General features: G+C 37.3%; 1 protein-coding gene across 3 annotated transcripts in view; it reads left to right on the forward strand.

Moving 5' to 3' along the window:
• The first annotated feature begins 866 nt into the window (after positions 1-866).
• Positions 867-27,917, forward strand: part of cadm2b (cell adhesion molecule 2b) — a 159,195-nt gene continuing 132,144 nt past the window's right edge. The window contains exon 1 of one of the 3 annotated variants that reach the window (XM_027999094.1): positions 867-1,281. In XM_027999094.1, the coding sequence (XP_027854895.1) occupies positions 1,221-1,281 (61 nt within the window). In that variant the 5' untranslated portion in view covers positions 867-1,220. The remainder of the gene's footprint in view (positions 1,282-27,917) is intronic. The other 2 variants (XM_027999091.1, XM_027999092.1) reach the window with 2 other exon arrangements.

Raw genomic sequence — 27,917 nt, forward strand, 5'->3', positions numbered from 1 at the left:
CTGTGGTTCCCGCCTCCAGCGCCGCGGACGGCCGCCGGACCGCCTCTGTGGTTCCCGCCTCCAGCGCCGCGGACGGCCGCCGGACCGCCTCCGTGGTTCCCGCCTCCAGCGCTGCGGACGGCCGCCGGATCGCCTCCGTGGTTCCCGCCGCCGCGGACGACCGCCGGACCACCTCCGTGGTTCCCGCCTCCTTTGCCTCCGCCCACCCTGTGGGTAGTTTTTTGTTGTTTTTGGACTCTTGGCCCTTCTTGTTTTTCCGCCCACGATGGTGGGTTGTTTTTTTTTTTTTGTTGGTTTGGACTCTGGCCCGCCGTCCGGCACCCCTCCACCCACCCTTGCTGGGTTTTTTGGTTGTTTTTTTTTTTTCTTGGGCGTCTGGTAGCCGCCCTTGAGGGGGGGGTACTGTCATGATCTGTGTTTTTCCTTGTTTATTTAGAGTTTTCTGTGTCGTTAAGTCTCTTTGTTGTCCTGTCCTCCCCTTGATTGTTCCCAGGTGTGTCTCGTCTCTGTGATTACCCTCCCGTGTATTTAACTCCACCTGTGTTCCTTGTTCGTCGTCGGGTCCTCGTCTATGTCTAGTCAGTTCGTCGTCAGTGTTTCCTTGTGCCTGCTGTTCGTTGTTTTGACTGGCCTTCCGTAAATAAAACATCATATTCATCATACCTGGGTCCGCTGCATCTGCCTCACCACTCTCACCACCCGCATTTCCTGACAAGTCGTATTTTTGCAGAAGCGTTTAGAAATCTTTGCACTGATCACTTTTTTTTTTTTTTAACAAATCAAGAATCTAATAAAAAAAAAATCGCGTTCGAAACTGATATAACAAAGTAACCATGTACTCTGTGAAATTGTTTACCGGAGATCCAAAGTATGTCTAGGTGTTTTTCATTGGCGAAGCGTCTTCATTAGTCAAAAGGCGTGGGCGGGACTCTAGCTCTCTGCAGCGAGTCAAAGTGAAAGCAATAAAGGGAAGCAGGAGCTGCACTTTGCCGACGAGCATCTCTGCCGTCCTGCCTCACCACAGTCATCACTGCCCCCTCTGATCAGCGAGAACACACAGGGACTCCTGCAAAAAACCGGCAGAGTTCGTCAATGTAACTCGGGTCAGTCAGAAACTGCGCCGTTCAGCTGGATAAGTCCAATCTTGGCAGAAGAAAGAGGGGGGGGAAAAAAGAGAGAGTGGAGTGCTGGTGTAAAATTGTGCAGGAAAAGAGAAGAATATGATGCTCAAGCAGCACTTGATCTTCATCCTCTACAGCCTCTGTGCGAGCGTCTTTAAAGGTGAGCCCACTTGGACGGATGTTGCTGTTGTGCAGACGGGCGTGGTGTGCGGGGAGGTGGAGGCTGCGTGGAGTGTAAAAGATCATTTGTGTTTTGTGACACGTGAGGGCAAGTTGTTTCATTCAGCGCAAACACAAGAAAGGGGAGAGTTGGCTCGCCTTTAAAACGGCGCAGCTTCGGCTGCAGCAGTGCACGGCTGCCGCTGTCTGCCGTCAGAGCCAAGTGTGCTGGAATGCCTGGAAGTTGAATTGTGCGGCGCAGTGAGGAGCAGAATGCGGCTACACAAGTTTCTGTGTCGGAGGGACAACTTGGACGTCGCCTCAGTGACCGATAAAAGCTGCGGATTAGTTCACTGAAGCCTTCTGTGTCTGTGTTCATTCAGCTGGGCATGTGTCTCCTGAAACTGATACAGGATGCAGGAGAGGTGGCTGGTGTCTTGTTTGCTGAGTCCGGTGTCATTGAGTAGATATTTACAACCACAGGCTGCGCTTAGGTTCATTTTATGGGATTTAGCAAATCTATTTAAAACAATGAATTTGCAAAGATTTAAAAAAACAAAAAAAAAAAAAGTCCTCTATGCATTTCGTTAGGTTTTATATTGTGGTCACTGTTTGAAGTGTAGCCTATGCATGTGCATCTCCAACAGTGACGGTAACACATTTTAGGACCAGCATCGTGCACTGCTCTGCTGTGCACGACCTGCGGAGACGCAGGTGAGATTGCGTGACTGCAGCTCGGTTTGTACGTCGCCTCATGACAATAGCCGTTCTCCCCGCAGACCGTCCCGCTCCTGGACATGCCTGCGCAGCCACCGCCCTATAGGCGACCAGCGTTCTGAGCCCCCCCCCCCCCTCCAGAAGAGCTGCTGCTGGTGCCATCACAGTGCTCCATATGACAAATGACCAAATTAATCTGCCTTCCTCTTTTAATAATAATAAAAACCCATAAGACATTAATGACATTGTCAGTGCAGGTTTAGTGTAAGGTATTGTATAATGAAAGTGATTAGAGGTATTTTAACATAAAGCATGAATGATTTATACTAATTCCACTCAGGATCACTGTTCCCCTTATTTGAGCCTGAGAAACAAAAAGTTGATACCTGCAGGATCTCTCTTTACTCGGAAGTTCTGCATATTTATTTTTTTAATGACATTGAATTATGGAATTAACATAAGGTAAGTTTTAGATTTTTAGAAAAATCCCACCACATGGCCAGGCGCACCAGAAAGTTTTCAAAAGAGTGGTCAGATTGGACAGCTGATAAGGCAGAACCACAAAACCAAGTTGTTTTTTATGCTGTTAAACAGGGATGAACATTCAAAAGTAGGGCCATGTAAGACAAATTAAATGACCACATAAATACATAGATTAACTTAATCATCAAAATGTTGCAACTCACTAACACTTTTACTTTCTTTTAACTCTTTCCTACACATTTGTAAAATATTAAGCATAAAACAGTGTTTGATCAAGGGAGGCAGCATTCCTAAAGGGGTAGGCATTGCCCCCCTTGCCGCCCCCACCATCTCTGATTTGGCACACATGTAGATGCCTTGCATTAGTCCCAGTTTAGCTTAAATGCTTGAGCATGGATTGGCAATAAGTCAGAGTCTAGATCGACCAGATTGCTGTTAAAAATCACAAAATATTTATATAATTTGCCTTAATGAATGCTCTGTTTTTGGATAGTTGCTGTCAGCAAGTCTTGCCTCATCTAACAGAGCTGTCCAACTTGAAATGCCATCATCTGTTATGCACAGCTGTGACCCGAAAAGACATCCAACCACAGCCACAGCCAGAGCTTGCCTAGAGACATGCCCCTTTTGGAGAGGATTATGGTTTGAGTTAAATAACCTTGGATGATTTATTAACCTCAAAATGTTCTCATAACTTCTAACTGAAAATGCTGTCTATCTGTCGGTCTGTCTGCAACCGTGTCTGTCCGTCTGTCTGTCTCTCTGTCTATCCGTCTGCCTGGTTTGGAGTAAAAATAATACATGTTCGTGTTTTGCACACTGTACAGACAAATCAAATGTGCCGCAGTTTGGCTTCTGAGAAATCTTTAAACAAGTGAACTACATTATAAAACTAGTCACTAAAATGCATTTTGAAAATTAGAATCACCTGTTTAGTTCTTCTCTAGTAACACGATCACCTCACGGAGCTCTTGAGTGCAACAAACAAATGATGGTGCAAATGACTGTACAGACAATGTGATCTGTGATTGCTGACATAATGAAAACGTAAACCACCCATGTCCTGGAGTTCAGTGCAAAAGTAGAAGAACAGTAGATGAATACAGGCCTTACCATATTAGTTCAGCGAAAACCCATGATATACTGGGAGTAGCAATACTGTATATGGTGAAACGAATTAAGAATCCACTGACTTTAACTTATGCCAACAACACGATCGTTGTTGATCGAGCCTATGATTAATAATATATGAATATTACAATAGTCTTAAAGGCTTAGAAATATTGATATTGAAGAGGTTTCTCAGCGGTGTAAAGACTAGTGAGTGCAGCCGTTGCGGCAGGTAAAGAGAGAAGGGATCATTTTAGTTTTTTGTCAGAGTGAAAGATCTGTCTTGTAGTTTTCAAAGCTCAACAGATAATAAAAACTGTGCTATTCATTCTTCGTATCTGAAAAAACCATGGGTATTAACTACACAAACTAATTTAATTTAAAATAAGCCCAATTTGGGGGACTGTTTTTATTACCCTTGCAACGTAGCTGGTGCTTTATGCGAATAGCTTTTACCAATTCCACTTCAGGTTTTGCTAGCCTCATCCTTAACCTTCCATCCCAAATATTGCCAGTAAAAGAAGAGCCACAATTTTACAGATGTTTTCTTTTTTGAGTTCATCAAACTGAGTAGTAGGGAAAAAAGGGGACTTTAAAAAAGACCTTCAGATAAACCTTTTGCTAATCTTCTGTGTATATTATTACTGAGGGAGGCAGAGAAAGCTTTATATTAACATTATATTTTTGCTGTCAGTAAGGTGTTTAGATTCAAGTCAAGTTAAACAGATGTAAGCTCTTTGAAAATAAACTGTGTTTTCAACAATATGTCAAGATGTATGCCTTTCATTCTGGCTGTGAAATAGTGAGCGAGAGAGAGTAGGACTTTCAGCAAGTAACTGAACACAAATTCAGTTCAAATTCAAAAATACTTTTTTGATCCCAAAGGGAAATTAAATGTTGTAATTCATTAATTCAGATTCTTCGAAGAGTTATTGTAGATGGTGGTGGCTGTAAAGATCTCTATAGCGGTCTGTATTGCAGCGAATCTGAAGATGCCTCTGACTGAAGATACTTAAAACAGTCTCATGAAGAGGATGGTCAGGGTTGTCCATAATTTTCTTGATTTTTTTGAAGGGGCCTTCTTTGCATCATCATCTTCAGAGCAGAACCAGCCTTTTTTTTATCAGGTTGTTGAGCCTTTTTAGGTCCCTGACTCTGATACTGCTGCCCCAAGATAACCTCAGAAGAGACCACGCTCTCAACAACAGACTTATAGAAGATCTGCAGCATTTTGCTGCAAACCCTGACAGAATTTTAACTTCCTCCAGAAGTACAGCCGAGTCATATAGAGTGCAGCAAAGGTTTTTTGTTTTATGTTTCTGAGGTATTTCTTGTAGAACTTGGTAGATTTGGCCATCCTGACAGGTTTGAGGTGTTGCGGTAGCGATTTGTATTGTCTAGAGCAGTGGTGTCCAAACCTTTTGGGAAAGAAAACAAAAGTTGTCAAGGTGAGAGGACAGAGGGCTGCAAAATATCTATTTTTTAAATAATTGTATTGAAAATAAAAGTAGAAAATAAAAACATTTGACATTTTTTTAACAATACACTAAACATGCAAGATTTTAATGAAACAAATGAACTATTCACATTTAAAAATAATAATAATAAAAAATGTCCATCTGCATCAACTGCCTGTGGTTGTTGGCCAATTTCATGGTCTCTTGACTGCATTTTTGACATCCCTGCTCCAGGGAACACACAGAGACTATGTTGTAGTAGTACTAGCCTTCTAATATAAGATCAGAGGCTAAATATAGTTTTATAAAGTCAACTCTGTAAGTATTGAGTCTTGGTTTAAAAATAGTAAAACCATTTATAAATAAGCTGAATTAAATTGAACAGTTTTACAGCAACTGCTCTCTCACACTCTTCCCGGTTATCCTTGCAGGGTCATTTGGGGCTGATGGCTATCTCCAACGGTGTGTGATGGAATGGCACACACAGGTTGCCAGTCCATCACAAGGCAAACAGACACGCAGGATGAACAGCCATGCGTGTGTAAAATCATATCTAAGGGTAATTTAGAGTAACAAATTAGCCTAAAAAGTCATGTTTGGTCAGTGAAAGACCAAAGACCTGCATTCTTTCGCAGGAATGCATGGGGAGAACCTCCAGACTCCATGAAGAAAGGCCCCAGGATGTCAGGTCAAATAATTTACCAAACCAGGAGAACAGAAATCAGCCATGAAATTCTAATCAGTACCTCTCTGTTAGTCAATTATATTAAATCCCGCTAAAATACTCCAGTATAAAAAAAGACAAGCTGCTTTTTGTACGTATATTTTAATTTGCATCTCTTACCAGCTTACGTTGATGGCCCAATTGTCCAGTTCCACTCAATGGAAATCTCTCACTACATTAAACAACCTGCCATTGTATTTCTACGCAGTAGTTGTCTTTGATTGTTATTTCAAATGCTTGGTATTATACAGCAGTGATCAAATTTTATTCTCCTTTGTCTATAAAAACATGAAGCACCAAAAATTTCTATGTCCTGCACATCTTTTTGTCTTTGTGGGGCTTGTTAAGATCAAAAGCTTCAACAAAAGTTGTGCCAGTTTTGAGGTTAAAAATAGTCAACAGAAAGCTAGCCTACTTGGCACCAGATTTTGGTTCATGAGAGGAGAGCGAAAGAACAGGGCCCAGAAAATGTATCTTGTCCAGAGGCTGTTCTGAGATAGCGCCCACTTCAAGGGCTACTTAAAATATTTATGATACGAGGGTAAAGTTTAGATGCATCAGGTGCCAAGGCCAGTGCTCCAAAAGTTACAAATCGTATGTTACTTTCTAAAGATGTAAAAAGTCAAACAACGAACCAAAAACATAAATAACTAAATAAATAGTCATTAAACAAAGCATTGCATCGAGAGAAGGGCTGCACAGTTACCCAAACATGTCATTAAACTGATTTAAATTTTTAATCTGCTTCAATTGTGGACTGTTCTGAAAACATTTGAGCAATTAAATGATATGACTTAGGAAAGAACTATTCAGATTTTTATTTAAGTGAAGCAGTGGGTGCACTGTACGATCCTGCGGGAGTAAAAGCTTAAAATATTAGCAGTAAAATGTATTTCTCCTACGGCCCAGTCTTTTTCAAGCTTTGCTTTTAGAGTGCATAAGAAAACTGCTTGTGCCTCTTCTGGATAGATTGAACTGTTTATACATAATTTTTGTGAATACATGTATATTTTTCAAATAAAGTGAAAGGGAAGAAATGAGAAAAAAAATATTAAATACATTTTGTAGTGCCTGTTTGGGGAAGAATATAGAAACAGTTCTATTCAGGTACACATTATAGAATTATTAAATATGTTCATCATTCATATAGCTAATCTACACATAATTATAGAAATTATAACGAACCCTTTTGGTAATTAACTCTTCTCTTTTCCCTCTCTAGTTTGATTTCAAATAGAATATGTACAGTATATAATAAGTGACTATGAAGTGAGAAGTTTAGAGGAAAAAAAAAAACTCTCTTAGATCAGTACACTTTATGGTCTGTGGCGTCCCCTGTTTCCTCTGAAGTCATGAGCAATTTTCTGAGAAACCATCCTCTCTAACAGGCAAACAAACAAATGGGACTGAAAACATAACCTCTTCAGCGCAGGTATAAGGGAGCGGAATCTACTGAGCGTTTACGGCCTAATCGACAGTTAAATTGCAGTGCACCACATCACATACTGCAGCGATTCTGTAGACAAGACTTCAGCCTCAGCAGCTCTGTTCATGCACCATAATGTTGTGAGTCATTTCACACAGACTCATCCTATTTTTTTCCCCTTTGTCGAAGAAATACGCGTATTATTTTTGCTCATGTGAAATGCTGAAATCCTGTTTATTACTTCAGCCCATGGGGTGGGTTGCTGTCTAAATGTTTAAAATGACTGGTTAAATATATACACATATTTTGTTGCCATGTGAGGGTTTTCAGTGAACGGTGCTGTTGTTGCACCCATACGTGCACAAGTGGGAACTTGTACCAGTCTGTGAAGTGTTGAGGTATCACAACACCATCAGAGCATATTTCACCAAAGGCAGCTAATGAAGACAGCAGACAGACTTGTCAAAGAGAGTTATCAGGTAAGATGGCAGGCAGGCTAGTAATGCTAATTAGCCATGTGGTGCAGCCATACCCAGGCTCTTCGCAAACCCCTTGACTGGTTGTAACATGAATGTACGTCTTATGATCTGCACATTTCTTTGTAGGACTGAGTCTTTGTGATTTCCCTCCTTCTCAAGTGTTTCATCACTTTCCGTCTTACTGAGCCCAGAAATCTCCCACACCACCAGGGAAACTTGCCTTTTGTTTGAGCACGGCGCCTTTCATCATGGTTTATCTCATCAGACATGTTGGCGAGAATAGCCTGGCAGGTGACATTTGGGTGTGCCTTTGACCGTGATGTGTGGGGGCTATAATGAAGTTAATGGAGGACAAATAAAAAGCATTTACTCTTGTATCAAATACGCAGTTGTTTAAAAGCGAGATAAGGCGGGTATACCTTTATAACACAAATTAAAAATTTCCTTCATGAATAAAGATAGGATTGAGAGCAATCAAAATACAAAACCAGTAAGGGAAGGTTTTTAAATATTGGGGTGTGTGTAGAATTTGCCAAAAAGTTCTTGTGAATTGTGATTCACAATTCAGAATAGATATAAAATGTCCCTTATCAATTTTTTTTAAAAATTAAAGAAATCTGCTGACTGTTGACCTCCATTTTGTAACACCACAGGATGTCCTGATGTCACCATGAAGCCGGTAATTAAACATACACAATCATAGAAAGTACCAAAACAAAAAGCAAACATTTGGACTCACTTAGTTTTTAACTAACTTAGCCCCTGGTATGGGGAAGCTTGATGTGAGCTTCGCTGTCTGCAAAGTTTGGAAAATATAGATTAAACACCATGAATGCATTGAGACAATCTACAGAGGAGTCAATCTCCCATACAGAGCTGAGCGGTGTGATGTGTGATTGGTCAGAAGTTTGGGGACGTGTTTTATGCAGAAACGCATTTGGAAAGCAATGTCAATATTTCGCTTTAATTAGTTCACTTCCACTGTCCAGTTTTTGTATCCGCAGGCGATGTGATTACTTTTGAGGAATGTTTATGCAACCCTGTTTGAACTTATGCACATTTGCACAATTCTTCACTAAATAACTTCCAAAACTGTCAAATAACTAAAAACTCCTGGATGGAAATTGCGATGTCTTTATCCATGGACACGGTTGTCTGCCATAAAGTATGGCATCCATTCTGTAACCGTCTTGTAAAAGCAAAAACAGAGGATGAAAGGAGGAAGTAGGAAAGACTCTTTAATGTCCCCATTTGTCATTCTGTTTTGGAAAGTAGACTGGAGTAAATCATGAGGATCCTTTGCACACCTACAGATTAAAGCAGAAATCATAATCGTTTTGAATCAAAAATTGATTTTGAATCAAATTTTGCCTTCAAATATCAGAATCAAATCGTATTGTGAGATTGTAAAAGATTTACACCTCTATGAGAAAGATCCACACATTTTTGAGGTTGTGAAGACTGCCCATTTTAAATGCTTCCTCTCAGTACATAGCATAATATATTCAGTCCACAGGCTGTCTATTTGTCTATTGTCTGTTTAGCAACTGGTGTTTTGCCACTAAAAAGCCTTTCTTTAAAATTAAAAAATCCAGCCTTAAAGTCTTTTTAAAGTCAAAGACTGACTGACAAAATATCACTGATTTATAAAAAATCTAAGTATAAATTTCGCACATTTTAATTCAAGCTCGCAAAGAAAGTTTTGTTTTATTTGGTGATACGACTGTGATATGCAGTTTGCACATTCACACTTTAATCAGCCAAACAACACTACAAACTGTTCAATCTGCAAAAAGAAGTCAAGAGGATCAGAATTAAATCAAGCGTCGCCTCTTAGTGTTCTTGTTTAAGCAACAGTTGAGTGGTTTAGAAGCTTATTGTTGAATATACTGAGAAGCTGTCACTCTCACCATTAGGCTGCTTGATTCAAACAGGATTTCAACGCTTCTAAAATCACCATAAATATGAAAAGTACCAACTGTCTTGGTTGTTCACTTAAACTGTCAGATTGTGCATAGTTTTAGGTTTCAGACTAAAACTGGTGCACCAGACTTTTTTTTTTTTTGCTCTTCTCTTTCTCTCTTACTTTTGGAAAGTGAGTTTTGTTGCAGCTCGAATCTGATTCCAGCCAATGTGAACTGCAAAATGCCAGACTGTGAGACACAGGGAGCCTGTGAGATGTGTGGCTGAGCACATCTCCTGTGGGTTAGAAAAATCAGTCAGCAGGAATAAGCTGGCTGAGCTGACGACAAGGTATGGTGGAGAAGGGAGGTTTACGTTCAAGGATACCCTTTCCCCACTGCTGAGGGTTAGCTTATCCCTGCAGAATGTCTCCCAGCTGCCAAGTGCTGGCTCTGGCGCTATATGCAGCATGCCACTGCAAATGATAATCCAGTAAAAAGAACCAATATGCTGCAAAAGAGTCAGCGATGCCCTGTTGGCTCTTTGTTGACAGATATACATCTGTGGGATAAACCCCAAACTAGAGGCAAATGTGCTCAGACAAGTGGGGAAGGGGCTTTGAGATTAGCTGCTCACCGCCTCAGCGTCATACTGTGTGATGTCAGACCCCCTTTGCCCTGCTCTTTGTCATCCCACGTTTACACACTATGCACCATTCGAGTGGCTGTAAGCTCAGCATTGAATCTAAAGGAATCCAAAGGAATTACACTATGAAAGACTATTTTTGCCCAATTCCTGGAGGAAGATGGTTAAAAAGCAGCCATGAAGCCTTCATACCTGATACCTCATGATAAGCTTGAGGCTTTACTTGAGCCTCGTGAAAAGTAGCTAAAGCAGTGTTTATCTCAAGAAGGTTTCAGAGATCAACATGTAACCTAATTGAGGTTACGTTTGCCTGGTAATCTCAATTAGCTCAGTCAACAATTGTGTTGCAGCAAAATAATTTTATATTTGTGTTTGAAATGATCAAATATACATGACAAGATAAAACAAATTTTTATAGCAAACCATAGATCCATACAGTAAAATTCTCTGCTGTAATTATATTCAAGTAATTTAAACTACTATGGCATTATAAAAGCAGAATTTATTTTGACATGTTTAAAGTGATTTGAAAAATGGAAATATCGGAATATGAGAATTTTTGATGCAGGTCCTGGTGTGAAGCTCGGTAGTAGGCGTGTGTTCTGTGAGAGGTTTGTGCGTTCCCGACATTACAGTATTGTGTCTGAAATGAAGCCTATACTTCATTTCATTGCTGTTTGCGGAGTTGACCTTTACCATTCTCTCTTGGCCTTCATATCTGTTGAAGTGGGCTATTGCCCGACTACGGATGAGCCTGTGAATCTCATTTACTCTGTGCAATGATCTCCCTTTTCGCCTTTTGCTGCAGTCACTGAACAAAGTTAATATTTTTTCTACTGAAATTGCATCAGTACACTAGTCTTTGACCCAACAGACAGGTAATCTTTTAGGTTATTTTTATCACAGTGGGTGTTGTGCTGCAAAGAAGTTAAACAACTAAAGTTTTCTGTTTTCCAGGCTGAAAACGTAGTTCTAAGAAAAGAAGTATGTCGTTAAATTTAAACCAAAAAACATTTAGAACATCGACATCAGTGCTTGTTTTTGAATTGCATTGGATTGATCTGTGAATGGACAAAGGATGCTGGATGTTGTAATTTTTGTCTTTTTCCTGGAGGATTTCCAACAAGAAATCCAAAATAAGATTTGTAAAACTGTTTTACAATTCCCCTTAGTCTAAGGGAGACAGAAGCATTTCTGAATTTGTCACCAAGTGCTCTTTTCTGTCTATGTGTGAGGTGTCAGTTTTCTCATTTAATGCCTTTTTTTTTAACTCTGTGAGAAAATGGATGTGTGGTGTAAGAAAGCATGTAATGTGTGATCTGCAGGAGTCTCAATGAATAAGAGTTTGGAGCTTTGTATTGATAAAGACCAGAAGATGATGTATCGTTGTATCAATGTTTGGGCTTAATCTCAGATTGTGAAACAGACACAAAAGAAGAAAGTTTAAATGTGTTCACATGAACACCAAAATTACACAAAAGTTACTTTTGTTGTGGCACAACAGAAAAATACTGTGTTTAGGTAGTAGTTGTTTTTTGTGTCGAGAGACATGTTTTGGATATGTCAGAAAACTATTCAACAGGAATATTTTCTTGCTTTTACTTCTGTATAGGTTCAAATAAAATGTGCCATGTTTTTGTAATCTGAACCATGTACTTATTATTGAACAATCTTGCTCAAGTTAAGCAGGTAAAATTGTTTGTGTTAAAATTTCTGTGGTTTTGATGTTTCTTTACAAACTCATAAAATTGTAGTTTTGATATCCACAACCTTCAAAATACTGAAAGTGGATCTTTGTTAGTCTAGTAAATGAGATGCAAGTATTATTATTATTATTATTATTTAAAAATGTATTCCTTTTAGCAGGTAATTTCAGACAAACATTAACCAGTTGAATTCTTTTGGCCTTTTAGAAGATGCCAAATCCCCCCCCCCCAAAAAAAACAAAAAAACAGACATCTTCCTGCTATGATATAACCCAGCTACATCCAACAGTCCTTTTGTAAGGACAATTGAGTTGTTATCTACTATGCATATTTTTGGTTTTCCTTCTCTCTGTCTTGAAAAAGACAAAACTGAAAAGCTCAGGTATGTTCTCTGCTGTGAAGGTTGCATGCTCCTATTAGAGAGAACATCGGGTTCCTCACCAGGGGCAGACAGGAGAAAAAAAGTGGCCCGTGAGTTCCTGATAAACTGACCCACCTCCAACTGCTTGGTTGTATTTTTAATTTAAGGTCTATAAATATAGACGTATAGTCACATTTCTAATGTGATGATGCTCATTCTCAGATGACCAATATAATTTCCTCAACAATATGTACACATAGATTACCTTTAAGATTAATTATAACATAAATGTTTACTGTAAAAGCTAAAAATAAAGGTCAGAAATGTTTAAATTTTTTACTTCACTTTCCTGGAGGCCTTTCTTATTTTTATGTCTCTTAACTTTTCAGTGCCACCTTTATGTTTTGTAGTTTGCTTTCACTGATCAGTTTTCACAGCATTTAATGTTGCTTGCAGCCTCTGTGGTTGTGCTCAATTGAGGAATGGCATGACAGTGTAGCAAAGCAAAGCAAGCAGCTATACTGCTTGAAATTTATCAAGCAATCAAATTTATTCTCAATATAATTTGTTTCTTTTGTAAACAATAAACATTTCTTTATTGAGAATGAGAATGATACTAAATTTGAATTAACAGCTAACAGTTTTAGCAGGGATCACATAAAAGGTTTTAAAATGCTTAAGATCTAAATTTAAGAATTATTTGGCAAGTTTATTTTGTGAAAGTGCAAAGAATAATATTCATAATTTGTTTTGTTACCATAGCCACAACCTGATGCAATGAGTTTAATCATTGTGTTTGAGCTCAGTTTCTTCACAAATACTTCTCGGCAAATAACCAGTTTGCTTTTAAGCTTGGCCAATCAAACTGGGCCCCCTCTCTCAGACCCCACTAAATCCATGTTGAACTGCTGCTATGGTGGTGATGTTCTTGGTGGTGAAGCGGGTCCCCTACATCATACTCAGCTGAAGGCCCCATACCACCTATGAGCCAGAACCACTGTACTGCTCATCTCTCTGAGGGACGCAAGAGACAAACAGGGAAATTTAATTGATGTGTTACTAGTAGGACAAGGTTTTTCCATTCCAAGACAGTTGTTTTTTTTTTAATAAGTGCCACAGAGACTTTTGTTTTTCTAGGCCAACTTTCATAGGACAAGTTTTTCTGGTTTCCTCTCTTCATTGTCAGCCAGCTGGCCCTGTGGCCCTTGTTCACATGTTTACAGGTCCACTCTGCAGCCCCGAAAACAACAGCGTGCTACAGGACTGCTGGGGAGCACAAAAGCAAAACCACGGGCCCACTAACCCAGCGGCCCACTGGGAAAATTCCCATACGCCAGTCTGCCCCTGTTCCTCTCGCTGCTCCTAAGCGTTCTGTTGTCTTGACAATCTTCCATGTGCGATACATGAGGATGGACATGCAAACATGTTTATACATCTTTTCCGGCAAGAACACGGAAAATGTATCTACTAAATAATGCATCTTTTTCAGTTCTAAAGACTTCACCAACTGCTATCTGCATCTGAATGATAATGAAACTCTTGAAATGCACCAATCAGACATTTGTGTCTGATTTGTGGTTGTTGCCCATCTCTGACATGCCATTGCTGAACTTAGCTGTAATTAAGAGCATTCAAAATAATTTTCCAGTTTTTCTGTCTTTAACAGTCACTAATAATTTATGTTAGAAGTACAGGCAACATTTTTTGAAGAGACAAGATTCAGCAAATCAGTTTCATAGAAAAGAAGAAATATATATTGTGGAGAAAACATTTTAAGCTTTATGTAGCACAATGTAATAGATATTAGTGTGGTTAGTATTAATAATCGTCTCCTTTCCCTGGAGACTGGTTAGGGCTGGTCAAGCTGAAAATCAAACCGTTCTGGTCTACAGTTTATTCCTTAGTTCAACTTTAGGTCAAACTGTAATGGCAATATTTGTTTTGCTACTGCTAAAATTTGAAAAGTGTTTTTTTTTTTTTATTGTTTCATTGCATTTACGGACAATTTCATAATTGTAGTAAAGTGTTAAAGTACAAATATAAAATCTACATGTACTTAACTATGCAAAATTAATTGTTACACTTTTTTTTTTTACCACAGCAGCATGATATAATAATGTGAAAGTCTTTAACATGAAATCTGTGCAAACCTGATTCAGTGATGTCAACAATATTCTATCCTAATGATTTAAAACGTGTGCATCTGTTTCCTTTATCAGCTTTTTTAAATACAGTATTAACACAGAAAGTCCATCAGTTTCACATAGGCAGCCGGATTTTGCATCACTGACTTTCTGTGCTCATAAAGGCCCTTCAGTCAAGCAGTCAGGCTGGATGAGCTCCAGATAAAAAGACTCTACTGCACTATCTTTGGAAAATTGATAGCTTGCTGGAATAAGTAACACATTTTCAGGGACTCAAAGCAGCAAATCATAGGCAATGTAGTTCTTCATTGCAGGGTCAGAATTTGAGTATTGGTATTAGGATTTGATATGCTTGGCAGTTCTTGACACGGGATAGTAATAAGGAGGTTTGGCAAAAACATTGAATACTTCACGGTCTTACTAGCACAGTATGTAAAAGATGTACCGTATTTTTCGGACTATAAGGCGCACCGGATTAGTGAACACAGTATCAGTGAACGGATTTATTTTCATGTATAAGACGCACCGGATTATATATGTTTCGCATAAAGCGAAACAAAATACGGTAGTCGGATAGGTCAGACTTTATTCAAATCATTAACAATAACTGTCAATATTACACAAAAAAGTACACTCACTTTTTCAATCATTCATCTTCTACGAAGCCATCAAATTCCTCGTCTTCGATGTCGGAATTTAACAGTTGGGCGATAGCGGCATCAAGCAAGCCCGGATCCCTCTCGTCATCATCTGATACAGTCTCATTGCTGTTGCTTGGCTGTTCATTGATGATTCCGGCCTTCGTGAAAGCTTGGACGACAGCTGAAAAGTGGTTCGCCACCCCAAAACAAGTCTGTCTAGACAGAATAGAAAGCTGATTCCACGAGGTTTCTGACCAGCACCGATTATGCTTCAACAATCAAGGGGAGTGGCTTCGTCGCTTACCAAAGTCGTAATAAAACATACGGTACATTGTCCATACATAAGGCGCACCGGAATATAAGGCGCATTGCCGATTCTTTTGCACATATAGGGTTCTTTATGTGTGCCTTATAATCCGAAAAATACGGTAAACCATATCAACACTAGGTATGGGTCAGCATAAGACTGAAAACAAAATGTAAGCACTTTGCCAACCAGCTTGTCCCTCCCCAACTGCTGTGTTAAAAAAGGTCCATCTTAGTAAGTAGTGAGTGAGATTCATTGTTTAAACAATTGTATGTCAACCACTAATATTTCATTAAAAAACACCTCTTTGCTGTAACTATAAATAAAGTAGCAGCCTTGATTTAGCCAGGTGTTCAACAGTGGAGAAAATACTGATCAGTCAATGACTTGTTCTGTATCTAATTAAAAAAATTTTTTTGCATTATGAATGATGCAATGTAAAATTAACAATTAACCTAACAATTCTAAAAATGTGGACCAGGAGGGTTATTGTAAAAACCATTTTTCCCCACCCTCATTGCACACCTTAGCAGGGATCTGGAAAGCATTCACACCTAACAAATAAGGCAAGTAACATAACGACCACTCATTTTTTGTGGAATATAGCTCACTTTTTCATACCTGAAGCTTATGTGGCTTATATTATAAGCTTGTGCAGCTTATACCATCACAGTTGGACACAGGAGCCAGTGCAGCCATGCACCATCCTCTGTCCTAACAACTGTGTTGGCATACTCATTATCACAACCTGTCAACTGTTGTTTTAAATCCACAGGATATTCTACATTACAGCTGCTTCTTACTGTTGTGTTCGCCTCTGGGCCTTTGTCCCCAACCCAACATCTTCTGCTTTTGGCAACCTTTGGTTTGTTTTCTGCTTTCTCTGCACTAGTTTTATGTATAGATTTTTTTTAAAAACATAAACAATTGTTGTAACTGTTAAGATATGTCAGACTCATGCTCCTCAGCCAAAAACATCCTTTCCACTAATATAAGGAATTCTGCTAGGTGATTATTGATGTAGAAGGCTATGAGTCAAAGAAAATCCAAGCCTGTTTACTTTTTGTTCTATCCTAAATTTTGTCTTTAATAATGCTATATATCTCTGTGTGTAACAGATACACACAGACATAAATTTTGCTTTTACTTCAGTGTAACGGGAGGACAATTATTTTCCTCCAAAACTGGTTTAAGTGAGATGCCATCCCTATAAAAAAAACTAACTTTAGGATAAAGACTCAAAAAGCACAAGCTTAAGCTCTTGCATGTTTATACCCTTTTATTGACTTCCTCTTTAAAGGCTTCCCACAAGTCTCAGCTAAAGCTGGAGTTCAGATACTGAATGCAGGCATATTTGCAAGTGAAGGTGGGGATAAAAGCGTTGAAACTCATGTCCTCATAAAGAGAGATCAGCAGTGTGTACGGGGACTGCATACCGATGCAAGAGATGCCAATGCTCAGAGCCAGAGAGCACGCTATGCTGAAAAAAAAAGCCTTAAGCTGAGAGCAGAGGGATAAGGAAGGAGAAGGTGAGAGGCAGAGAGGCACACAAACTGTATAAATCCGAGGAAGTGTTATTATGTAAGGTATCTGCCACTTCCCTTACCTGCTGTGACTTGAAAATGCAAAAGGGGTTATTGCAATTATATGTGAAAGGTTAACTATTACATGGGGCATTATGGATCTACCTTCTGAGCACTTATTTCAGATATTAGTAGCCTGATGTGATTGTTCCTTCACAGGTGTGTGCATACAGGTGTTTACAGATATATAAGATCTTGAGAAATAAAACATCTTTTAGTGAGTTATCTGCTTGTTGCCAAGAAAACCTGGAGAGCAGCAAAGACTTATAGCATTTTCTTGCTGCAGTATTGTGACTTTCAGAGGACATGTACACAGCAAATATCTGTGATTTTTCTTTTTGTTTTTTTTACTCTTAAGGGCCAATTTGTACCGGATGCACTCAGAGACAATGGCAACAATAGATGTCTTGTTATTCTTATTGCGTCATGTTACAGTTAATATCTGCCAACATGAAAGTGTTCTTTTACACATGCATTTTGTAACAGGTGTGTCTATGTGGTGAAAATAATCCTTTGGAGCTTTGGACAAATTTTAGACAAGTTTGAATTTCTGTTGGTTATCTAGCCTGCGTACTAAATTAGACATGAAAATTAAGATGCACTGATTAGACTTTGTGGAGGATTTATAATCTCCAATTTCAGTCAAGCTTTGATAGACTGATATCAATTTGAGGAATTTTTGATTTCTCTTTAGGAAATATATGAAGAGATAAGAACAGTATTTAGATTGGTTTCGTCCAGCCTGACAGGTTACACTGCTAGCTAGTATACATGTATAGGTATGCAAGTATATATTGGCAGAGGCATTTACTTGCCTGCCATCAAACACTAAAGAACTCGTGTGATACATGTTTCTAAATGTGTAGCATTTAATATGATTGAGATCGACCCCGTGCAGATATAATAGCTCTCTTGGGAAAGCTTCCCTCAAGGTTTAGGGGCTTATGGGATGTTTTGTGCATTCTTCCAGAAACAAAATCGTGAGGTCAGACACTGGTGTTGGACAACGTGGCCTGGTTTGCTGTTTTATTAAAGATGGTTTTATGGGTAGAGGTCAGGACTCTGTGCAGCCCAGTCATGTTCTTCAGCACCTGAAGAACCTGCAAATGTTGAATAGACTACTTCTACTTAAATTGACATTTCAATTGTCTTTACAGCAATTTATATTAAAATATGTTGTTGAACATGCACTTTTATCATCCATGACTTTTAATATTTTTTTTATTAGTAATGGACTTTGAATTTGTCTCTAAAGCCCATGTCAGATGTTCATAATTCTATTAACAGAAGCATATCAGAAATAATCCATGAAATCAAAAAGCAGAAAATGCGCTTAAATAATCACTAAATAGATTCATATTAGTGATGCACCAACCAATGGATTGGCTATCAGAAGGTCAGGTCTAGAAGACACAGATTTTTTTATTTTTTGAATGATTAAATTATTCATAACCAGGATCTCCCACCATTTTCAGTTGCAAAGACGTTAACCGACCTACTCTTTGACTCACTTTCTTAAAGTTTGAAAGCCAGGTTGAGGATATACACTCTGGTGCGTAGACAGAAATCATCTTGTAATTACTTCTCACTGTTGGATTTGAAATTATCTTTATCAAAGAGTCTTAATATTATTTTTTATCTTTCATGTGTTATAATTCTTAGAATAAATTAGAGTACCCTAAGTCAAGCTCAAAATCTGCAGATCAGTCTACAAATAAAACTGTCATTGGCCAGAAAAAGCCTGATCACTGGGTTACCATTTCCTCTGGCTTTTAATAATCTGCAGAATGAGAAATTGTTTTACCTGCATGAGTAGATACAACTTTATTGTAGTTTTATGCCTTCCTATTACCAAATCGTTTTGTATGTATTTGAATCAAATATCAAATTTCAGACTGTCTAATATGAAGATAATGGAAACAATATTCTGAAATGTAGAAACTACATCTGTTACAGCAACAGAGTTAACTTTGGTGTCAATAACAGGCTTGCCTTTCCCATTGGCAGCTATATCTGCTATATTTCACAAATCACAAAGAGAAAGACGCGGTTTTTAAGGATTGTACTGCTGAAATAGCAGGATATGAAGTCGAGATGGAGGCTACAATAAGCCGCTGTAATGGCCAGTCTGGATAGACCCTGGACTCCATGGACTCTGGGATGATTATACATTTAGTATCCTCTATAGTGAGGACATCCAGTGTGCATCAAGTGACCTTAACCACTAGAGCTGTATAGCATCCCCCAGATAATGACTATTCTGAACCCCAGGAGCAGGCCTCATCACCCCATAAATACAGGGAACATACAGACTCGCAGTGGAAAGCTACACACTGTAACTTTTCAAATGCAGTCGTACTTGTTGAGGGGAATGTGGTGCAGAAAAAAGAAGAACTGGTTGGCATTCAATGGTTAATGAGAACTTTGTTGTTTTGGACGCTGTACTTTAGTTATTCTGGTCTAAATGACAAAGGATTGCTTAATGCTAATATCTACAACGAGGTATACAGAGTATGACAAATTATCTTGGATTAAAAAATCTCTTTTTGGCAACTTTGAGCAGGATTTATGTTTTCCAACAAGATCATCTTTACAAATTATTACAAAATATACATTTTATTAGTTCATCCAGAAAAATCTTTTTTTTGTAAAAGCTAATTTATAGTTCAACAAGGCCCTGGTGATAAATCAATCAATCAATCAATCAATCAATCAAATTTTATTTGTATAGCACATTTCAGCAGCAAGGCATTTCAAAGTGCGTTACATCATATCAAACACAGAAACACAATGCAACACAGAATCAACAATCAAAACACAACATTAAGTCAGGTTCCATCAATAAATTTGTAATTGATTACGTTTCGAATACAATCCTAAACAGTTGGGTTTTTAGGTCAGTGAACCTGGAGAAGATTTCTTTTACAACAAATACGATGGAGCTGATCTTTTTCAGGCTGGAATAATACATAAAAAAAAATTTGAAGCTCTTTTTTTTTCTCAGGGGTAGCACGGTACAAAAAGGTTTCTCGTTTCAATAGTTTCACTCCTGCCTGAATTGTCACTGTGGGGCCCCACTTTTCACTCAATGTAGAAGTGGGCTCTCTGGACACAACTGCTTTCCGTGGTGCTGACAAACTAACCACTTCTGTTGTGCAGAGCTCCAAGCCTCTATGTCGTCTATGTATAATCTGAACACCTACTCAGAGCTGCAGATTTTTTTTTCCATATGTGTCATTTTGACTAAAATATTGTGTGCCTTGCAAAAACTGTTCACATTACTAACTCTTCCAACTGTTCCCATGGTTTAACTACAAACTTCAATGTATTTAATGGAGATTTATGTGCCAGATGAACAGTGGCACAAAAAATGTGAAAGTAATATTTTGAAACACTAGACAACATTTCTATTTTGCCCATTTTTCTCTTCAGTACTCCAAAACAAAATCTTAGACGGCCAATTACCTTTTGAAGGTACCAAACCAAACTGAGTGTGTGCAGTTAATCATAGTATCAGTTCGACATTCAGTTTGACAAATACATATGAACTGGACTCACTCAGACTTCTGTTAAATAACATAAATGAACAAACAGCTTCAGTAAGATCAAAGAACACCATAGACAGGTTAGGGGGGAAATTGTGGAGGGTTTTAAAGCATGGTTAAATTTTAAAACCATCTCTGCATTAAGCAAAACTGGAAACAGTGTGTCACAGGTTGATAGTGACTCTGGAAGAGCTGCAGAGATCCAAAGCTCAGGTGGGAGAATTGCTGGCAGGACATCTTTTTGGGGTGCTTTGCCTGTTGGGGTGTTTGTGTCAGTGTTATGCTAAAACAGTGTTGTTGATACTTATTATAATACTTATACTTATTAAAATGTAAATTTTAATGTAAAATATCTATTCTTTAGTAAAGTGACATTTAAAAAGTGCTTTGAACTGACACTCAGTGTTAGTCATGAACACCTTTGCAAAATTTGGGAAGTTCAGATCATTTCTTATGGAAAATACTTTCTTTTGAAGGGTGGGATCTAGTTGTGTAAGTCTGGTTTCCTCTCCACATGGTGAGTGTTGTTCAGCCTGTCAAACAAAATGTTCTTACAAACAAATACATAGTGTTTGTAGGAAATAAAGTGACTTCTGTTTGGTGAACTGTAACTTTTTAAAACTATTTTCTCAAAGACATGACATCAAAAGTCAAAAATAGATTTTCATTTTCAGCAATAATGCACTTAAAGTTGTGCGATTAATCACAGCTTTATCTCAAAGGGGCTAAAGCTCAAAGCAAAAGAAGTTCATGTTTCATTATTTCATATAATTTAATAAAAGTAGTGTTAGCAAAAATAAGCCAGGTATAGGGCAGTTTAATACAAATATGGTTGCTCTGAAAAAAAAAGTATAGATGTTTACACAAATGTTACAAGTATGTAATAAAAAGTGAACAGAACTATTTCCAAATAGCCACATTTGTCTTATTTGAAAGTGGGGGGAAAGTGGGGTGGCCATATTTGAGAGAGCTGATCTGTAGGCAGCAACATGTCAGGGGGGGCTGATCTAATGATCATTTAGGCTCAGCAAATAAATTAACACAGCTGTTTTTTGTTTTTGTTTTAAAACAAAAAGACAATTCTAGAAAACACTCCTAGAAAATTTCAAGGTATTCTAAATACTTTACTGGACAGATTCTGAATTACTCATGCTTTTTTTTGTGGCAGCAGAAGAGCAGCAACCGGAAATGTGGGGTTTTAGATATTTTTGGCTCTGCACAGGCTTTACAAATTTATCCCAGACCTATGAACTTCAGCTGAGAGTTTTACATTTAGAAGTAGCACTGAAAATGAAGTTTCTTCACTGAAAGATTAACTTTAACTAAACAAATTATGCAGAATATGAAAGGCAAGGAATCAACTGATTACAAGTCCTTGGAATTCCTGGAAGATGAATGCCAAGCTAGATAATAATATCACTTTTCAATATTATTAGATATTCAATAAAGTGCTGTTTGCATTTGGTTGGTTGTTGTATATACAGTCATATTCAGTAAATGGGAATACTATGGAAAATTTAATTTACTTCTGAAGCTTCTAAATTGTGTTACACAATTTACAAAGTGAAACACATTATATAGATTAATTCCACACAGACTGATGTTTCAAAGCATATAAATATTAATGATAATTTTCTGCCTGCAGCTAATGGAAAAAAAAAAATTAAGATTTGAATCTCACCAATAAAAAAACCTTTTATATTTCATAAATGTGATCTTATGTGGGATGTTACACAAAATGTTGTTTGGTAAGCTTTATTTTGGGGTGCAATGCTATTCCCTCATCAAACACATAATCAGAGTTATGTTTAAGGAATCCTTGATTCTCCTGTGGTAGCCAGTGCCATAACACCTTCTCATACAAAGCTCTGCCTATTGCCCCAAAGCTCCGCCTTGGAGCTACCATGTCACAAAGCCCCTCCCCCAAACAGTTTTACATGGCATTAATGAGCAGCATGGAGAACTGTTGTTGTGAGGGGGAGTGTTAGAAAGGGTGGGAGGTTCTTAAAGAGACAGAGGTCTGTTGCAAGGTGCAGATACAGCTCTGAGGTGAAATCAAATTGTTTTTGATATATACAGTACATAAATTTCAAAACACCTGACGGTAACATAATTACTTGATTGTGCTATGAAGTGGCTCTATGTGCCTGAAAAAAAAACCTTTTTTAATGAAAATTAACTTTAATACCTGCTTAAAGATTGTTATTTTCCAAAAGTACTTTTTGTCTGACAAACAAGCTTCACAGGAACACACAAAATAATTGATATATAACTATAATATAACTATATATCTTGATATAAGCATTTCTTATCTTGTTGTTGTTGTTGTTGTTTTTTCTTTAATTAGTAGCAACTTTACTGGTTACGTGTTGTTAATGTTAGTCCTAAAATGGTGTAATTAATTAATTGCCTTTTTGACAATAGTAAACAGTTGTTATTCTTCATTTAAAACAGGTTCCACTAGGACATAAATGGATTTTTAGTTCTCCAATCTTCAGGCTGCATTTCATTTAAGTGGTTTGAGTTTTTATTCTAAATTGCATTACTGGGAAGAGAAGTATTTCTCAGAGCAAAGTGGCTCCTTGTAAGTGGAACATTACGGTTGTTGACGGATCCTTCCAGTAACAGACACCCAGCTGTTTGGTATGCTTTACAAAGGTGTGACATTTATGGGGAGATTATTTCATTCACATTATAAAACCTTTTTAACGTGTGTAACGTCAAGAAGGAGCAGTTCTGTGTGTTCCTCATAGTTTGGCCTTTAGAAATTGGTAAAAGGTTTTAAAGTTCCTTTCTTAACAGGGGAGTAAATGGGTGCATTATTACTGTGAATTAATGGAAACCATGGAAACGGCACTTGCAATATACTTTCTTTAAAATCCCTTTTCTGAGAAAAGTTTTTTAGGTATTGGCTCAAAGCTTCAGATTGCATCGCATCTAAACAAAGAACAACCACAAGATCATTTGAATTAATATTTGCTTGGAATATGTCACCATTTTAATTTATTAATTTTTTTTTTTTTACTTTTATTTATTAGTTCCTTTTGGTTCATTGTTTTAAAAAAACATAAAATTTACATAGAGATTTTCTCTGGCACAGCTCACACACCTTTTGGTTAATGAGCAGAGATTGAAATTGATAAATGTGTAAATCTGCAGAAGGCAAATTGTTTTCATAACTGATATTCAGCAGAAGATGGACAGAAATGCAACAAATCCTCAGAAGTCTCTCTCACTCCTACACATCAACAGAACATGTTTAGCTTTATGAAACTGATTAACGTTATACTGTAGACAGGGAGATGCATTTTAATCACTGACTTTACCTTGAAAAGTAACAAATATGGTTACCTGTAAACTTCATTAGTGACACCAAATTATAACAAAAAAGATTTTAACATTTTTGTTTTTCCAATTTACTAATTTTCTAACCAAACTGATGAGCATCTGAAGTGAGTGTAATTAATGCAAATTCATTTCTTGCTGATTCAGTTGGCTCTCTAAATTTATACACCATGCTGAGTTAAGTGTAACAGCAGTGGGTCGGTAAGACGCTCATTTGTACATCATGATATCATACTAGATCAATCACACAAGTTCAGAGGGGAGAGGAAATGTTTTCATTTATCATCAAGTCAATTTATTTTATATTTAAATTAATTTTAATTTCTTGGTACTATCTGTGTAAATGGGATTTCACTACATCTTTTTTTTCTATTTACATTCTAATTTAGGAGCGATTCCATCAGGTTTTAGTGTGCAACATTTTGGTATGATGGTGTTTTTCTTGTTATTTTGTATGAATGGCTCCTCATCAACACAGTTGAATTAACTAATTATTATCAACTGACTAAGCACTTTGTGTGATAAATGCCTTGTATATATCCCATTCTGATGTTAATTTTAATTTGCTTGAACAAGAACTTTGGGTAACACTTTATTTGAAGGGTTGTGAATAAGACTGTCATGATACCGTCATAAACATGACATAACACCTGTCATGAACATGAGTAAGTCTTCATGAATATTTATGACTGTTGTCATAAAGTGTCATCCGGTAAATCATTAAATTTTTAATACAAAGTTTACATTATTCAAAATGTCTTCGTTATGACAACTTGACATTAACCAAGAAATCATGATCTGACATAAATTTGTTATAAAAGTATTAGTGATTAAACTTTAGCTTTAATAACATAAAGCTACATAATTTTTTAAGTTTAATCAGTAATACTTTTACAACAAATTTATGTCAGATCATGATTCCTTGGTTAATGCCAAGTTGTCATAACGAAGACATTTTTGTCTAGATAAATAAATCTCTTGTTGCTAAATAATTGTGGCACAGTTAAAGTGATAGTTAAAAACCTTTTTTTTCCTTTGCAAGATTGAAATTTTAGAAGTCAACAAAATGTAACATTTTGCTGGTGATTGATGCTCAGTTCTTTGTTATTACAAATACTTCCTTTCCAAATCTTGCATTAAACAAAGCAGGTTTTAAGTAACAATTGAAATCTGCGTTAAAGGGGACAGAAAGGCTTGAAGCATTGTCCGTTTTGTGTGTATGCTCATTACTGCCACTGTTCTGCGCTATAGGAATTTGCCTCTTCTTTTATCAAAGAGTGAATTATCAAGCATGACATAAACAGCCATAATTAGACCATCAATCAAGTAAATTAGTTATGGATTATCTTTCTGCAATTGACCCTTTTTGTGATATGGCTTCAAAGTGACACATTACCAAGATTTAAAAACCGAGATGCCACCGCTCTTATGCTTTCCTTCTTGCCTTTTTATAGTTTGATTTAGATCCACTGATTTCCAACTTCAACAATTTGGTTTGCCTTCCAAACTTCTGTCTTAGCAGCTTCTATATGCTTTTCAAAACTTAAACAAATCCGCACTGAAGATAATTTATTAATTGTGGCTTTTTACAAAGAAAATTAAACAAAGTACCCAAATTATTGTATTGGAAACATTAAATATGGTATATCATAGTTGAATAAGGGGATATTTATACAACTAGCAAATAATCAAATGTTACAATTTCAACTCTTTTCCTTCTGTGACAGACCTTAGTGTGTTTAACCATCTCAGTCACTGTTACACAAATCTGCGTCATTCAGTCCATATTATAGCACACAATGGATTATGATTTTGAAAGAATTATGATCCTCTAATCAAAGGTGATGATTGACAGTTTTTACCTGTTTGACACGTTGACGTTATCCTTTGCTACAAATGATCAAGTGTTAACTAAAAAATGCTGTAATTAGATGTTTTTATTATTTAAAAATTATTTAAATCGTTTGTTTATTTGAATTTTTTAATGTGTTTCTAATATTTCATTAAAAAAAGCTTCAGTTGTTAAATGGAAAATATGCAGAATGTGTCATTTTTGTTATCCGAATAATTGATTGATTAATATGTTAAAACATGACACAGTGCAGTACAACACGACATAATACAATACAGTATAAACAATACAATGTGCTACAGAGTGACAAACCTTTGTTTGGAACAGGAATGCCGCAAATCAGAGTACTAATTTAATGTACTCAACATTTTAGATACAACTATGTTCAAGGTTAACGACCCATGATTGAACAAACAGAATAGGACATTTCCAGGATCAACTGTCATATTTATTAGGCCAAGATTTCCTCCAAGCTGAGCAGACCATGATGAACTTTATGTGCAGACCGCTGGGAGTTAAGGTCAAAGATATCATACACAAAGCATAACACTTGAAAAGAGCCCTGTATTCTTGTTTTCTAAGGTGTCAAAACCCACTGTTGAGCCTGTGATGTCTCTGAGAAACACACAAAGTATCCTTTGTTGTCAGAGCTTTAAAGGACCAACCATGACAATATTGACCAAGGAAAAGAAATATGTTTTCCTGAATACATTTCTTTATTTCCTCAGTGGAATTTAAAGCTTATCTGGCAGAAAGTCCCGAAAGATTCATGAGTGACACTTCAGACCAGTTTTAAGCATGTTTTTATTTTTTCTAAAGAGTAATCAGTTGTTGAAAAAGATATTTGCAAGTAGAACTTTTTGACAATTCAAGTCTGGTGAAGAAAATGCAACCTAATATTTGTCTGGTCTTAGACCTCAATTTGAGACAAATAACAGTGCAAAAGCAGATCATTTCCTTTAAAAAAATAACCAACAGGGATTTTTTTTTACGTGTCTACAATGCAATTTATTTCAGACAAAACCTGCTAATGACAAAGACTGATGACACTCAAGAAAAAATAACATTTCATAGCCGACTTTCTTGTCTAACTGTGCAAATTTTGTTGTGTGACCTATTTTCTGTTTCCCCCTGTATTCATTGTATCATACAGTAGTAATTGTGGAGCAACGTGTCTGCAGTAGTGGGTATTTGCTGCCCTCTGTTCCAGTTGTAGGGGTGTGTGTCTGTGTGTGTGTGTGTGTGTGTGTGTGTGTGTGTTTGTGAAGGAGCATGCAGGGAAGGCTCATGCTGAGGATATCTGTCACTCCACTACTCCAAAGAGCTTATCACAGAGGGAACACTTTATGCCTCAGCAGTTATATGAATTTGGATTCTTTCTGTGCAGCGTGTCTGTGTAATACAGATTTCTAAGGGATGACACTGGTGGTCTAAAGGTGTGACCTTACAGTGTCTTGCTAAAGCATTCTGAGTCATTGATTGTTTGAACGTTTTGCCATGTTGTAGGCACAAACTTCAGTGTATATAATCACGAGCTTTGTGAAAGACTAACACAAAGTACCACATTAGTATGCAGGTAAAGGACACAGATGATGTACACTACTTTCAGCCTTTTTTTGTCACTTAAATGTTTTAGATCATTAATAAAATTTTGTCTCTGTCTCTGATTGTTGCATCATGAAGACCGAAACAACTGAGACCTAAAGTGTTTTAACGACAAAGACAACCAGTAGTTTGGATACTTTTGTGACCTCTTGAATGAGTTGACGAAGTGAACTTGGAGCAAATTTGGTTGCTGGTCATTTCTCCGAAGGTTCACCACTGTTCCAGTTTTTTCCAGTTGAGGGCAATGCCTCACAGTTTTATGTAGGAGCACAAAATTGACCCCTGTCATGTTCCAATTTTAATCTCCTGGTTTCTCATCTTCTGTTTTCTTAAAGGTCTTTTGATGGTGACATGATGTGTTGCTTTTTGAGATTTTTGAATTTTTGAATTGTAAGTTCAAAAAGGTTTTATTTTAGTGAATGCTTTTTTTTACAGGTTAGGCAGTAATCAGGCCTAGTCTACTGAATGAAATTCACCCAAAAAGATGTGGTTAATCACAGTTATTCATGATTTAATAGCAGTGGTTTAATATATGAACACTAATGTTTTTCATATTAATCCTCCACTGGTTGTTGTGAAGGGAAATGGATAAATAAATTATTTCA

The sequence above is a fragment of the Xiphophorus couchianus genome, chromosome 18, assembly GCF_001444195.1.
Source record: "Xiphophorus couchianus chromosome 18, X_couchianus-1.0, whole genome shotgun sequence".
Lineage (NCBI taxonomy): Eukaryota > Metazoa > Chordata > Actinopteri > Cyprinodontiformes > Poeciliidae > Xiphophorus > Xiphophorus couchianus.